General features: G+C 37.9%; 2 protein-coding genes across 3 annotated transcripts in view; one reads left to right on the top strand and one right to left on the bottom strand.

The window, feature by feature from the left end:
* Nucleotides 1-3,712: 3,712 nt before the first annotated feature.
* paf1 (PAF1 homolog, Paf1/RNA polymerase II complex component) lies at nucleotides 3,713-10,360 on the top strand. Of its 2 annotated transcripts, none has more exons than XM_008424953.2 (14): nucleotides 3,713-4,058; nucleotides 5,115-5,144; nucleotides 5,241-5,333; nucleotides 5,423-5,544; nucleotides 5,670-5,736; nucleotides 5,848-5,949; nucleotides 6,036-6,141; nucleotides 6,753-6,821; nucleotides 6,967-7,070; nucleotides 7,160-7,276; nucleotides 7,355-7,483; nucleotides 7,572-7,677; nucleotides 9,427-9,511; nucleotides 9,629-10,360. In XM_008424953.2, the coding sequence occupies exons 1-14, from the start codon at nucleotides 4,012-4,014 to the stop codon at nucleotides 10,042-10,044; spliced, it is 1,593 nt and encodes a 530-aa protein (XP_008423175.1). In that variant the 5' UTR covers nucleotides 3,713-4,011; the 3' UTR covers nucleotides 10,045-10,360. The 2 variants fall into 2 exon arrangements, with proteins under 2 accessions (XP_008423175.1, XP_008423174.1); XM_008424952.2 differs by having other exon boundaries at nucleotides 3,717-4,058; nucleotides 5,112-5,144.
* Nucleotides 10,361-10,844: 484 nt separating this feature from the next.
* gmfg (glia maturation factor, gamma) overlaps nucleotides 10,845-15,784 on the bottom strand; it is a 14,793-nt gene continuing 9,853 nt past the window's right edge. Inside the window, exons 2-8 of the mRNA XM_008424957.2 lie at nucleotides 13,721-13,811; nucleotides 13,289-13,385; nucleotides 13,121-13,170; nucleotides 12,735-12,784; nucleotides 12,364-12,446; nucleotides 11,616-11,689; nucleotides 10,845-11,451 (exon numbers count right to left, since the gene is read on the bottom strand). Of these exons, the coding sequence (XP_008423179.1) occupies nucleotides 11,380-11,451; nucleotides 11,616-11,689; nucleotides 12,364-12,446; nucleotides 12,735-12,784; nucleotides 13,121-13,170; nucleotides 13,289-13,385; nucleotides 13,721-13,723 (429 nt within the window). The 5' untranslated portion in view covers nucleotides 13,724-13,811 and the 3' untranslated portion in view covers nucleotides 10,845-11,379. The remainder of the gene's footprint in view (nucleotides 11,452-11,615; nucleotides 11,690-12,363; nucleotides 12,447-12,734; nucleotides 12,785-13,120; nucleotides 13,171-13,288; nucleotides 13,386-13,720; nucleotides 13,812-15,784) is intronic.

The following is a 15,784-nucleotide window of genomic DNA, read 5'->3' on the forward strand; positions in this document are numbered from 1 at the left end:
GTGTTTAAAAAAATAACACATCTCTTCTAAGAGTGTGGTATACTGTGTATATTTGAACAGGGTAAAGTACCTGCAGTGACGAGTGTTTACTGTATCTTATTAATCTCTTAATGGCACCCAGGCCAGCAGATGAAAAATAACAGAACAACAAAGCTGATAGAAAAACAAGAGTTCTTTAAGTGTGTGTGTGTGTAATATGTCAAGTAAGAGTATTAGTAGCTCCTAAGTAGTACTTTTAAAAATTTAAAGTACCGTGCAGCAAAACTACTCCTAAAGATGCATTTCTTTCCTAAAAAGTTATTAAAGTACTTATAAGTAACTGTAATTACAACTCATCCATAGTTTTAAGTCAGAATAATCAAAATTAGTCATAACAATAAACATTTCAAATATTTCACACCGAGAACATTTTTAAAATATTACTTCCATGTAAATAGGCATCTTGTTTTGGGTGGGCCCCTTTAATTAAAGTGGGCTGACAGAACCGGGATCCACAGATTCAGCACCGTCCAATGAACTCCAGCCATAAGCGGAAGAGCGTCCTACGTAAATTATGACGAGCATTGTAAACAACAGCGAGCGAGTTAGCTTGTAAAAGTTATGCAGCCTCAACAGTGTTTGACCTGAGTAAGTATTCAGATTTTATTTTTTTACAAAATGAGCTTGTTAAGCTTGGGTTTCTGCTTCACAGTGCTGACATTAGGCGCATATAGGAAAAATAATCCTGTTGTGCTAACGTCACATATTGTTGTCTTTGATTTGCGTGTAATGTCATAAATAAACCCAATAGAAAATGCTTTAACGGGGAAACCAAGCTGCTTCTCAAAGTAAGCCCGTTTAAAGTGTAGCCAGCTTTTTTGCGTAGCTACTTGCTGCCTAACTCTGGAGACACGCTAGCTGTAATTGGTATGCTGCTCAGTAAATTGGTCAAGTAGGAATAACAACACACACACACACACCTCAGCTAAACGGTTGCAAACCCTCTTAACTGTGCTTCTCTGGCTAATGCCATGTATACAATCTCAGGAAGCGTCGTAATTTTAGTGACCTAGATTTAATTACTGATTAACCTCATTTTATTACACTAATTTAAAAAAAGAAAGTCCGGAGTTCATCCATCTTTGTCTATACAGGCTTATCTTTTCCTTTAAAACCACAATTGTGCACTGCTTTGTGTGTGTGTGTGTGTTTACCACATATAATGTCCAAATAAAAGTTTTCACAGATGAATGGTTTCTGCGACAGACTGGCGACCTGTCCAGGGTGACCCCCTCTCCCCCGGAACGTTAGCTGGAGATGGGCACCAGTACCTACCTACCGACCCCACTAAGGGACAAGGATGTAAAGAAAATGGATGGATGGAGATAAATGGTTTTGTGATGTAACATAACTTTTAGACGTTTGTTTTGAAACATCAAATAACTCGGTATATATCTTTTGCAAGATACTGTAGTGAGATGAAAACTTAAACAAAAGTCAATCTGTATTATGTTAGTTAAACAATAATTCATTTTCATCCATCCATCCATTTTCTTCCGCTTCATCCGGGGTCGGGTCGCGGGGGCAGCAGCTTCATGGTCAACCCCTTATGTGTTTATATTACACCACTTTTTTAGCGTACAGAGTAGGCCTGCAGCTAATGATTATTTTAGTAATCGATTAATCTATCCATTACTGTGATGATTAATAGTATTAAAAAATAGTAGTTTCTATATATCCTTCATTTAAYCACTTAAACGKTTTTTACACATTAGAAATCCATTMAAATATGCCAACAAACAAATAATTAAGATCCTTTTTTGTACAAGAAGTTAMATATGTTATTGCCTAAAATGAATAACACATATTATTCATTTAGTAAATCTGAATTGGGTGAAGCTAAAACTCGGCCACTTGAGGAGTTTTAGCTCAAACCTATTTACCAAYAAATGTGTTTGTGCCTTAATTTAATTTATTGTTTTTTCAGTTTTGGCTTAATTACAGCTCTGAATATATTGTTTGTTTCAGCAAACTGMCTTTTTTTTTATCTTTATACGSCAGTATAATTTAGTAATTTAATCGATTAYTAAATTAGTTGACGATTATTACWATAATCATCCGATCACGATTAAGCCGATTAATCGTTTCAGCCCTGGTACACTGACTTGTATTGTTACTTAATTGGACCTAATAGCTGATTGTTTGGCGCTAATGACCAACTCACAGTGGCTGTTCTTCCTTTTAAAATGTAAAAAGCTMAAAATAAGCTCAAGGTTTCTTTAGGCATTTCAAAGTCATATGACACTGCTGCTACCAGTTTTCGTAGTTGGAGCGAAGACATTTTGTATTGTGCCTATTTTTGTTGTCTGAAAGCACAAATCTGAGAAAGACCTCTTATAACCTGTAGAAGTTTCTAGTGGTGTTCTGTATTCTTCATCTCTAAGTTGTTGGTTTTACACTTTGACGTGTGTGTAACTGTTGTTCYCACAGAGCTCAACGATGCTGTGTGAAATCCTCCTGTCKTCACTGTGGTTCCTGTTTGTGATCTTCTGGGCCGAGACAATAAGCGTGTGGCTGTTTTTATTCATGTTTTACCAGGATCAGGCGTTTTACCACTGGGGAGATGGGTAAGAGTTCTCCTTCCTGTCTTTTTTTTTTTGATACTTGTAAACTTAAAAATGTGTTACTTGGAAAATCTAACTCTGACTTAAATCTGTGAATTAGTGATACATTTGTGATGCGTTTTTCCAAGCATTCACTTGATTTTTACAGGTTATTTGCAGACGATCCCGGGCAGATGATTTACATGTTGAGCAGGTAGAATGTCTTGGCGCTCAAGAATTTAATTTATGACATTTTATGTGTAAGAATATTACTAATTTGCAAGTTTTCCGTTATTTCATCGTGTTCGCAGAGTTGAAAACGCAGCAGAGACCGAGCCACATACCTGAAATGGAAATATGTCAAGAACTTTAAAGAAGACRGTGTCGCTGTCATATGACTGAAGAGCCAATGAAAAAWGCCGGTTTCTCTTTGCTGCAAATGTATTCTATCAGTTTTCTGGGGAGCAGAACAATATAAAATATGCAAATCTGATTCTCACGTGAGCTCAGTGCAACTTTGTTTGACTTTCTTTTTCTTTTTTTTCTTCACTCTAAACTCCATTTTGCACTTGCACTGAGATCATTTCTGTCTTTTGTCTTCTCTATGCAATCACTGTTTGCTAGTTGCACTCATATTTGTGTTTTCTGGTCAATTTCAAATTGATGTTTTGAGTCCTTCTATGATTTAGCCTACAACTTGTAAGCTTATCAAAGCAAAGTAATGAGAGTTTCTATTTTGAATCAATATTTGTAGTATTATCCTGAGTTTCAACAGAAAAGCAGTGGAAATTAAGATTTTTTTTTAAACCTGAAAAATCACAAGTTATATTTCTCATTTGTCTTGTTTATGCATGTGTACTTTATTGCATGTTAATTTTGTTTTGTTGTCCACTTTCAGTTGATAAACTGAAATTTCATGCTGACGTATATGACGTCAGATGGGACGTTTCCCTTTTGCGATAAATCTCTGTAAAACAGAACCAACTCAATATATATATATTTTTTTAAATMAAAATGTGTATCACATTTTCCCCCACTGATGTGTAGCAGCATGTTTTAGTGTCTTTTTGTAACTTCGACAAATAATATTTTTTGTTCTGTATATTGAGTTATTAAATAAAATAAAACTATGTTCAAGTTTGTTGGTTACCGCGTTCCAGTTTTATACCACTCCGAGACAGCAGGGGTCGCTCTCGCTAAAGAGACCTTTTCGTATTCGGAGGTTTTRCCACCGGTTCTTCCTCTTCATCCTGTTTTATCGTGAGGAGCTAAAAAAAAATGTGTAGTTTGTTGCTTTGTTAATATAAACATTTACGTGTTGTAGGTTGTGCGAAGCTGAGGAACTGCCGGTGACCTCGTTTGGATTTCTGTTTTATCTCCAAAACTAGCAGCTTTGTTTTGAGTTGCGAGGGGAGATTTTGTCGTAAACATGGCTCCAACGATCCAAACTCAAGCTCAACGGGAAGACGGTCACAGGTACGACACCACAGCTACACTTTAAAATCAGCAAGCGGCATCGGCTCCTTTTAATGTTCAGCGCCAGAAATGAACAATTATTTAACATGAACCAACAGCGTGAGATATTAACAGTTATTGTTTAACACAAACCAACAATACAGATTACCTTCCTGCAATAACTTGGCAGAGATTGTTAGTTGAGGTAATGGCGTTCTTGTTTATTGTGAGGAAAATTTTAACACTTAAAATGGCTCAGAATRAATTGGTTGACCKTGTTAAGTTGAAGGGGTACTACTGAAGAGGTATAAATATAACACATATATTGATTTAATAAACAGTTYCCTTGTTAAATACGTTAGAGGTTTTAAAGTGCTTCATAAAATTACCTCGCGCCTGTTRTTGGAACCCCACGAGTTTTAAGCACTGCCTTACAGTTGGGAAAATGCATAAATTTGTAGAGCACCATCCATAAACACGGATGTTTACAGTAAATGCAAGTAAAAAGAAAGCTGTSAATGTTACCAAAATTGGCTCTTAACTGATAAGCARAGCTTTGCCTTCATGTAAAACTGCAGGAAATAAAGTTTTTTTTTTCTTTTTTTTAGGAAGGTGTAGGTAGATGTCTTCTCTATAATTAAGTATTGCAAAGTTTTTGCATTGGACTTATCTAATATTCAAATTTCATTTTGGACTTTAACTGTAAGTCTTGACAGAAAACTATCAAAAGCACTTATTGCATTACAGTGTGTGTATTGAATCCATTTAATCAGTTTTACTTTTTGCAATTGAATTACTAAATAAGTACTTCAATACCATTTTTTGTTTTTATGTATATATTTATTGGCTAATCTTTCCAGAACAGTCTCTGAGCTCATCACAAAAAGCCCCACTGCAAAAACCATGGACAGTTTTTTAGTTCTCCAATCAGACCCAATTACTGACGGTCTGGTCATCTACAGAAATAAGCAACAGCCGTTACATTAATCGTCAAAATAATCGATTAATCGATAACTAAAATAATTGTTAGTTGCAGCCCTCATCTAAACGTTTTCCTGTTTGTTTTTCTTGTAGCAGGCCGTCTTCTCACAGAACGGTGCCAGAACGGTAAGCACATTCATTATTTTGTAATGAATTGATGTAAAATCATGTTTGCCCAGCGGAGGTGAGTTGTAAATGTTGTTTATTGCGTGTCTGCTGCAGGTCAGGAATTGTTTGCAGAGTGAAGTACTGCAACAGCTTACCCGACATCCCGTTTGATCCCAAATTCATCACCTACCCATTCGATCAGCACAGGTGAGTTCATGTACCCACTTATCTGCCTTCTCTGTTGACTCCAACCTGTTCCAGAGCAACACAGGTGTGTGTGTGTGTGTGTTGTCTAGGTTTGTCCAGTATAAAGCCACTTCTCTTGAGAAGCAGCATAAGCATGAGCTCCTGACCGAACCGGATCTCGGGGTCACCATTGACCTCATCAATCCAGACACCTACCGTATCGATCCTAACAGTAGGTTTAGATCAATGCACAGTAAAAAATATGTGCACTGTTTTGTTTTTTTTGAAACTCGCAACTGAAACACTGAATACATTAATTCTAAATGTAAAAATAAGAAAATACGTTTAAATTTTCAGTTCTTTTGGACCCTGCCGATGAAAAACTGTTGGAAGAAGACATCCAGGCTCCATCCAGTTCCAAAAGGTAAGGCTTATTAGATAAGTAGCACAATGTTTTACCTTCTTTTTAGGTGTCTTTTTTTTTTTTTTTATAAAAAACATACCATCTTTTTTTTTTTTTTTTTTTACTTTTAAGGTCACAACAACATGCCAAGGTGGTACCATGGATGAGAAAAACAGAATATATTTCCACAGAGTTTAACAGATACGGCGTTTCTAACGAGAAAGTGGAAGTCAAGTAAGTTGGACTCTCCTGACTCTCCGTTTGAGAGCCTCAGTGTTTTTGGGAGGTTGTGTTTAAATCGGACCTTGTGTTGCGTTCAGGATCGGAGTGTCTGTTAAACAACAGTTTACCGAAGAAGAGATCTACAAGGAYCGGGACAGCCAGATTTCTGCCATTGAGAAGACGTTCGAGGATGCACAGAAATCGGTGAGTGGGAATATTTTAGGATCAACTCCCGCTGCAAAAATGCGACGGGTGCACAACTCTGTTTCTGAATAAAGAATGAAGCAAGAGTATAAATACGATCATTTCTTTAAGTAGTTTACAAAAACCAAAATCTTGGTGCAGTATTACAATTTAGTACAAATATCAGAAAAGGGGATAGGCTGAAGCCAAAGGTTAGCAATGCCTGTTGTGTTCAAAATTCATAAATCACAGAAACTGCCACGCAGAAAAATAGGACAACAATTAATAAAAATGTCGCCCACCTTACATCTATCTGACTTTAAAATATCTTAACGTCTACATTTGTTAGCTTCATTTGTTTCACCACCTGTTTACTTGTTTTGAGCTCATCCAGATTTCTTGCAGAGATGATCTTTGTTGTGAATTGTTCTCCCCTCCCTTTTTCTATGTTTCCATTAAGTGTAAGTTACCTATTTCCATTGCAAAATGCATTTTTTGTCACAAAAGCAATCTGTTTTGTTGAGYTATTTTGTTATACTCTATGATTCTATTCCAAATGTAAAACGTTAGGATGTGCATACATGTTAACAGTGTTTTTTTGTTGTTGTTTTTTTGTTTCACATTGTTTGCAGATCACACAGCATTACAGTAAACCCAGAGTCACTCCTGTGGAGGTCTTGCCTGTGTTCCCTGACTTTAAGGTGGGCTTACTGCTCAATAAATGATTTCAAAACTCTTTAATTTGTGTAAATGCTATTTTACAGTCTAAGTAATGTGAAGAGACGACTAAATGTGGGGAGGGGGAAACAGGTTTGACTAATAAGCCTCGTACATTTTCCCTTTCAGATGTGGATCAACCCATGCGCTCAGGTCATCTTTGACTCTGATCCTGCACCTAAAGACATATCAGGGCCAGCAGGTGTGGAAATGATGTCTCAGGCTATGATCAGGTATACACTTTTTTGTGTGTGTTTTTTAGCGTTAATGCTTACCATCAGTACCATATTTTTTACTTGAGTGTAATTTGTGTTTATTACAGAGGAATGATGGACGAGGAGGGAAATCAGTTTGTGGCCTACTTCTTGCCCAACGAGGAAACGCTTCGCAAGCGGAAAAGAGACTTCGAAGAGGGAGTGGATTACATGGCTGAGGACCTGTAAGCAAAAGTTTTGGATCAATATGGAGCTTATGTGTATAAGCCAGGGGCAATAAAAAAAAACCATTTTGCTTTCAGGTACGATTACAAGATTGCAAGGGAATACAACTGGAACGTCAAGAACAAAGCCAGCAAAGGTTACGAGGAGAATTACTTCTTCATCTTCAGAGACGGCGACGGGGTTTACTACAACGAGCTGGAGACGAGGTAAATACTCAGACTATGACACATTATTTTCAAAAAGAAGATGATGGTTTTCTTGATTCCTTATTAAAAAATAAAACTTGACTTGWAGGGTACGCCTGAGYAAGAGGAGAGCCAAGGCTGGAGCACAGTCCACTACAAACGCTGTGCTGGTGTGTAAGCACAGAGATATGAATGAGAAGGAACTGGAGGCCCAGGTGAGTCTCCTGCTCTGTTTTTAGATATATGAATGTTGGGGCATATAAACTGAACTTGGGAACCATTTACTGCACAACAGTTACGTGACAAAGCTCAGTCGGTTGTATTTGACACTAGATCACAATCATCAAGTTGGTTCTCATATCTAAAGTCGKGGAAATATTTATTTAGGGTGAAAGGGAGGGGGTGAGGGGAGGAGCATAAGGTASGCAAGTAGAGTTAAGACTTTAAGGAGAAATGTTATCTGTGAACTGTAGTTTAGAGACCTAACTGAACAGCATCCTACAGGGGAATTTAAAAGCTCTGTGAGCTGTAGAGAGTGAAAATGCCAAATTACAATAAATACATAGCTTAGAAAATGGTTATTTAAAAGTAATTAATGTATTAAAACTGCAAATAATTACARAAATAATTTCTTAAAATAAATGTAATTATATTTGTTCGCAAGAGAGTGTTAGCTAGTAGGCAGGGCTAACGTTGATCCTGTCCGTAGTCGGCGGCAGYTTCCCACAGTGACGTCTCTTGTGAATTTTTTAGTGATATTTCTGAGCAAACTGGAGATACAGAGGCTGGAGTTGCTCACTCAGAGTTTGCAGTAAACAAATTACAACAATTTATTGAAGTTATTTTCACACTTCCTGTGAAAATATTGACCCAGAGTCTTAGCAAACTTGTATTTGATTGATCCCCATAGGGAAATTTCATATTTATTGACAATCTACTCCATCTGAAGGGTTAAATGTTAGCAAATACAAATATTGCTGTAAGCAATATAACATTTATTTAAATTTAAAAAACACATAAGNTTGTGAATTTTTTAGTGATATTTCTGAGCAAACTGGAGATACAGAGGCTGGAGTTGCTCACTCAGAGTTTGCAGTAAACAAATTACAACAATTTATTGAAGTTATTTTCACACTTCCTGTGAAAATATTGACCCAGAGTCTTAGCAAACTTGTATTTGATTGATCTCCATAGGGAAATTTCATATTTATTGACAATCTACTCCATCTGAAGGGTTAACCCTTCAGATGGAGTATTTGTATTAGCAAATACAAATATTGCTGTAAGCAATATAACATTTATTTAAATTTAAAAAACACATAAGTGTGCTACCTGAATGCATGTTTTTTTCAGGGGTTTTGCCAACCACATACATGGTTGAATATATTCACAGGGGGGATTGTTTTTGTAAAATGTRCGATAGATTTGTAAAAACATCTAAAAAGTTCCAGTTATGAGGCCAACATTTGTAGCTAGTTGCATCAGAACAGCACTTCCTCTACCATCTYTTTCCCCTACTGTCAGTTCAGGCAGATTTAATCTACARTGCCACCCGCTGTTTAAAATAGGAACTGTCTTGGCCCTCTTCAATTTCATTTTTGAACGGCAACAGAAATTCCAATTAGAAAGTTCGTTTCTTAGAAAGAAAGACAATAAAATTGGTGGGTTTTTTGTAGAAAAGTGTGCTTATTTCAATCTAAATGAGTAATTATCTGATTTAAAAKACTATGAAAAGTCAGTAATGATTCATTTACTGTATGTGTTATGCGTTAAAGATTTTTAGAGGGTTTTTATTAGTGCTTTGAAAAAATTATGAAAGTTTTAACTAATTTCTAGTGTTTTAGAGCTTAAAACAAGCAAAAAACTACTAGAAGGAGAAGTTTTATGGCTCTATCAGTGAATTATTWGGATTACTTTTTAGTGTTTGACAGCTCATTGATTATTTTATTGATATTGACTTTCAGGAAGCACGTAAAGCTCAGCTGGAGAACCATGAGCCCGAAGATGAGGAAGAAGACATGGACATGGACAAAGACATGCAAGATTCTGGTTAGTTCCTTAGAAATGAACTTCCTCTTACACATTCTGGATTTTTAATGACGTTTTAATTTGCACTTGAGTAAAAAAAAAAAAAAATCTAATAAAACTTCCAAATTGTGTCTCCAGGCGACGAGAAAGAAAAGGGCAGCGGCAGCGAGGCAGAGAACTCCGGCAGCGAATCCGAGAGGGAAGAGGAAGACCAKGAGCAGAGCGGCGAAGACGACGAAGAGGACGAGGACCGGRGCAAGAGGCGGAGGAAGGCCAGCGGCAGTGGGAGCGAGAGCGGCGAGGAGAGGACCCGGGAGATGCGAGACGAGGAGGAGATCTTCGGCAGCGACGACGACAGCGACGACAACGAGCCCAAGAACTCGGCCAGGAGCAGCGGCGAGGAAGGCAGCGGCAGCGAGGATGAGGCAGAGAACAGGCGAAGCCTCAGCGCCTCCCCAGCACACAGCGACCACAGCAGCGACCACTCGGAGACCCAYGCTCCGAGCGGAAGCGAGAGGGGATCGGACTCCTCTGAGGCCAGCGACAGCGAATAAGACCCTCAGTCTGCTTGAGCTTCACGTTCGACTCCAGAACTTGACCTTCTCGCTCTGCCGGCGAGCCGAAAGCGTCGTCGTCCATAGCTACTTGATGCGCTCTTTGCGTTTGAACTCGATCCGTCTCCATTTAGTCTAGATTTTATTTGTAGATTTAGATCGCACAGTAGTAGCTGGATTTTGTTTTCGCCACTAATCTCTTCAAGATTGTGTGTAAGATCATGTAAAAATTCTTTGTTCTCTTTATGTATGACTTACTATACTGATACTGCTTTTGAAATGGATAATAAATCACTGGCTACATTTTGGTCATAAAGTTTGTTTGTTTTCAATTCTTTGAGCTGCACGGAAACTCAGATGCAACATTTTACGAGATTATCAATAATTGAAATTGAATCATTTATTGGAGTCAAACAAGTTTATTTTGTAAAGCACATTCCAGCAACACGAAAACATTAAAAATAAATCTTACATCACATAGTCAGCAGATTTGAAAACCAATAACAGATGTTACATTTTGGTAAGTGCCATCATCAAAATCATTAATAGACACCATATTGGTTAATGATTAATGCTCAAATTCAGTGTTTCAGCTGTTTTGTAGTTTTCTGGAAGCGTGTTCCAGATTTGAGGTACATAGAAGCTGAATGCTGCTTCTCCGTGTTTGGTTCTGGTTCTAGGGATGCAGAATAGACCAGAACCAGCTCAGTTCATTTATGTAGTTCCAATTCTCAACAAATGTCATTGCATAGCACTTTACAAAATGAAATAAATCGAATAATGTGCAGTTACCAAACGTCTCAGTTGAAGGAAAAGCTTAAATTTTATTTTAGAGGAATACTTCAAATTACTTTCATTCGTTTTATATGTTGCAGTTCTGATCAAGTCATTACTAAACATTCTTACGTAACACCAATCACGTAAGAATTGGTGTAMATTTTTATATTCATCTAAACGTATGATATATTTAACATGGTTTGGCTTGAAATCAGGGYTAAAACGTACGAAGAACAGCTGTTTGATGTTTAGCTTACACTTACAGAATTGAAAAACATCAACATCAGAAGAAAAATGTATATACAGTATAATCTGCTTAAATTTTAAGGTAAATTAACTTGATGACTCAATAAATTTCATGGAAGCTCACAGAAATCCTATGTTACAATATTAAGGAAAAACAGGCAACGCATCTAAAATGACTTGGAAACCAAAACTCTGTTGCTGTAAGTGAATGTTTTACTGTCACAACAAACAAAACAGGAAGTCAAATTCAGRATCTTGCTTAGGGAATGAAAAGCTGGTTTGAAAGTTGCAGAAGAAGCAGAAGAAGCAGTTTCAGCGAAAAAATGCCAGCTGGTTCTTGAGCCATTCTTCCGTCAGGTCGTCGGCATTCCTGGTTTCAAAGATCTTCCAGAGTAAAAGAGATGCTGTTAGTTAAACAAAAAAAATCCAAATAATGGAAAGAACAACAGTATTTTAAACTTTTACTTAGCATAACATGAAGGCCTGGCTAATTTCTGCCAGTGAATGTTTTTTCAGTGTCAGCCATTTTACTCATCAATCAGAAATACCTTTGTGAGTTCTGCGATTTGGACCAGTCGATTCTTGCTGCCTGCATACATCATCTGCTGCTCTGGCTTACACCCTGTCATAAAATGACAAATTAACATACAGTGCTGAGAGACAGAAAAAAATGAATTTGCTACCTTACAGATTTTATTCATTTTTTTTGTTTGTTTTTTTTTTTTGTAACATTTATGTTTCACATCATCAAGCAAATTTGAATATCTGATGGTGCATTTTGTGTTTTCCTATCAATTAACTTTCTTGCCCTTTATTCAATAGCTTCCATGTTTTCAAAAAATCTGATCATAACAATAGTTTTAATAATAGTCACAATCCAGTAATGCAAGTAATATTTCCAGAGGAATTTGTAAACCTGGGGTGTCCAAACATTTTGGTCACATGGGCCAAAATTGCTGAGTCAAAAGTATTCACAGACCACGAAAAACAAGAAAAACAAAAAACAAAAGAAAAACAAAGATCAGGCAAATAAAATTGTCCTTTGTGTAATAAAGGAATATTATTATTTCTGTTGTATTTGTTGTTGTTGTATTTAACATTTTCCATTTCAAGAAAATGATTACAAATACTAAACATCAAGTACTTGCGCTGGATGGGTCAAATTTGTATGATTATTGAATGACAGTTGGGAGAGGGTGCGCACAAATTCAATCAAATGGCCACAAATGGACCCGAGGCCACACTTTGGACACTCCTGACAAAAACGTTACGATTCAAGAAGCTGTAATTACTTACCCATTGGGCTTGAGAAAATGAAACAGAGGGGATAAGACACTCTCCCATCTGCATGGGTGTATTTGTAGCTGTAGACAATGTATGTGAGCTGTTGTCAAGGAGAATCGCCTATCTTTTTAAAACTGTACAAACCTTTCAGTTTGACTGGTAAAAACTTTGAGAATAATCCGGTCCCAAACCACAAAGTGAACCTTTGTGATGGAGTGAGCGTCTACTCTCGTGACCTGCGCAGGTTTTGCAAAAGACTGGGGAAAATGTACATTAATTTCTATCTCTTTTTGATGATCATTGCTGTTTCTCTCTATGTCAGCGTCAGCAAAACTCCCAGCTCTCTACAAAAAGAGTAAATACTGTTGACACTCTTAGGATATCTGGGTTGGCGCTCGGGAAGCTCATTTCTCAGGTCGTCCAGTGAGATATCCTGGAAGACAGTGAAGGATGTAAGTTACTTCAAAGCAGAAGAAATAAATGCAAATGTGGAAGAAGGAGTATCAGTTTTCATTTGTAAGTTATTAAAAAGTCCATGTTGGAAAATAGAAATAACACCAATCAAACCCTTCTATACTAATCCTTAGCAGATTTTAACATGTTTTTTTGACTGGAATTTTGATGATTTATTTTTGATGTTGATCTCTAATTCTTTGAAGGCCTCTGTTGCATCACCTTAATTCAGGACAGGAAATTTGCTCGATTGCTCCAAAACAATAAAACTTCCATTCACGAGATGGCTAAACTGTGAATAAACCAGCTAACTTACCTCATACTCCTCCTCGAGGATAACAAGCTGTTTCGCCATATCTATTTTAACTGAAATAAAAGAAAAACTTCTTTATTACTGTTGAAGAGCTAAAGTATTGATTGCAATACATTTTGAAAAAAAGAAATTGAATATTTTTCACCAGAATACAGTTCTTGCAGTACTTACTGAGTATGGCTGCATTGTTGGTTTCTTTTCGAAATCTGAACTTTTTCAGTTTTTCTCTCAGACTTTCTTCCACCTCACACACGACCAGAGAGCTTGACTGCAAACAGGTTGCAAGAATATATCTGTCAAATAAAGTACTCTATCTATGACCTAATCAAAAAGAAGCCAAAATAGCGCCTTACATAGATGACTTAAACTTTCATAGCAAATTTGATCATTCTGACATGCTAAGAGCAGGAAGTGTCATTCTGCACGAGCGAGAATCTAGTTTCCTGTTTGAAGATGAGAGGCGAATGGTCGACTTTTGCACTACTACTAAAGTTAAATCGATGTATCTACATTTTTCAATTCTTATGGGTAAAATTTCATAAAGTCCAGTGAAACTAAGCTGCATATCTAAACTCTAAAAGCCACTGCATTGACTCCACCTACCATCTTGAAAGGATCCTGTCCTGTGTGACACTGCCTTGCTGAAACTGCTTGCAACGAACAGCTTCTGTCAGATTGTCAGCAGATCCTCCTTCTGTGGACGAGGGGAGGGCAGATACGGAACTCGAGTCTGCAGCAGGACTCTTTCCTGTTTTTACTGACATAACGTCAGACATATTTTTGCACAAGCACAGCTGCAAAAATGTTGTTCTTTATTGCTGAACACAGAAAGAAACCAGATTATTTTCAGGATTTCCAGGGCTTTTCTCTTGCATGTCATTGCCACCTACTTACTTTCACTTCCAAATTTCACACAGATGTATGTGGCTGCGGAAATGTGGAAATGTATGTGTTCCGAACGAATCAGTCAACCTGATGTATGTAAACTGAAAACAGGAAGGGGTCGAGTACTAATCTCTGAGGTGCTCCAAGTCAACCCAGCGTGTAAGTTTTGTGAGCAATGACAAGATCTGTATTTGAGATTTGGGTGAAATAGATATCAACCCATAATTTTAAATAATACAAGAGAAACGCTGTGGTTGAAATTATAAGGAATGAGGGCAGAGTTAAAATGTAGTGCAACTGGTGCTGCATTTCATTTATAGTCGGAGCTTTCGAGTTGGAAAAATCAATTGGAACAAAGTCGGACATCCCACGCGGAAAGTCAGAGAACTTTTTGAATGCCAGCTTCGAGATCCAAAATGGCAGCTCCTCACATCAACAATAATATGTTGTGGTGAAAACATATTTATTTTACAAAACAGGCATGTAAGTTTTAGGAGTATTACTACCAGGGGGGTGAAAGTAGTTTTAAATTCTTAGGGGTTCTATGACAAAAGAGTATATTTATTTATTTATTTATTTATTTATTTATTTATTTATTTCTCAAAGGGATGAGTCCCATCCAACTATCGGCCAATAACCTGTCTCTCTACAACATGGAAGCTCATGTCAGGCATCATAGCGGCTAAGATAAGCGGGCACATGGATAAATATATGAGCACGGCACAGAAGGGCATAGGCATAAATAGGCAGAGGGGCCAAACATCAACTCCTTGTAGACCACACAGTCGCCCGAGACTGCAAAACCCAACACCAACCTGTGCACGGCATGGATTGGATTGATTACAAGAAAGCCTATGACTCAATGCCACATACTTGGATCATTGAATGCTTAGAGATGTACAACATCAATAGGACTCTAAGAACCTTCATTGCAAACTCRATGGGGCTGTGGAAAACCACCCTTGAAGCCAACTGCAAACCACCTGCACAAGTGTCCATCAAATGTGGGATATACCAAGGAGATGCTCTGTCCCCACTGCTGTTCTGCATAGGCCTGATCCCCTTCAGCCAAATCATCAACAAGACTGGCTACGGATATCAACTCAAGAATGGGGCCACAATCAGTCACCTCCTCTACATGGATGACATCAAGCTGTACGCCAAGAGCGAGCGAGACATCGACTCACTGATCCACACCACCAGGATCTACAGCACTGACATTGGGATGTCATTCGGATTAGAGAAGTGTGGTCGGATGGTCACAAAGAGAGGGAATGTCATCCACACAGAAGGGTTCTCACTCCTATTAGGAACAATAGCAGACATAGAGCACAGCTACAAGTACCTGGGAATACCACAAGCAAATGGCAACCTYGATGAGGTCACAAGGAAAGGAGCCACAGCCAAAYACCTCCAACGAATAAGGCAAGTCCTGAGAAGCCAGCTCAATGGCAAGAACAAGATCAGTGCGATAAACAGCTATGCCTTACCAGTAATCAGATACCCTGCAGGARTAATTAGCTGGCMAATGGAAGAGATAAAGACCACAGATGTTAAGACTCGGAAGCTATTAACCATGCATGGAGGGTTCCACCCCAAATCCAGCACCCTGAGACTGTACACTAGCCATAAGGAAGGAGGCAGAGTGAGTGTGAGAGCCACTGATGAAACATTCAAGATCCATAGATACATCAAGGACAATATGGATGTAGCAATACCAAGTGATTACAACATCAGGAAAAAGGAGCACGAGAAACTGGAGAAATACCAGGGCCTCAGAGA

The sequence above is a fragment of the Poecilia reticulata genome, linkage group LG13 (assembly GCF_000633615.1).
Source record: "Poecilia reticulata strain Guanapo linkage group LG13, Guppy_female_1.0+MT, whole genome shotgun sequence".
NCBI classification, from domain to species: Eukaryota; Metazoa; Chordata; class Actinopteri; order Cyprinodontiformes; family Poeciliidae; genus Poecilia; species Poecilia reticulata.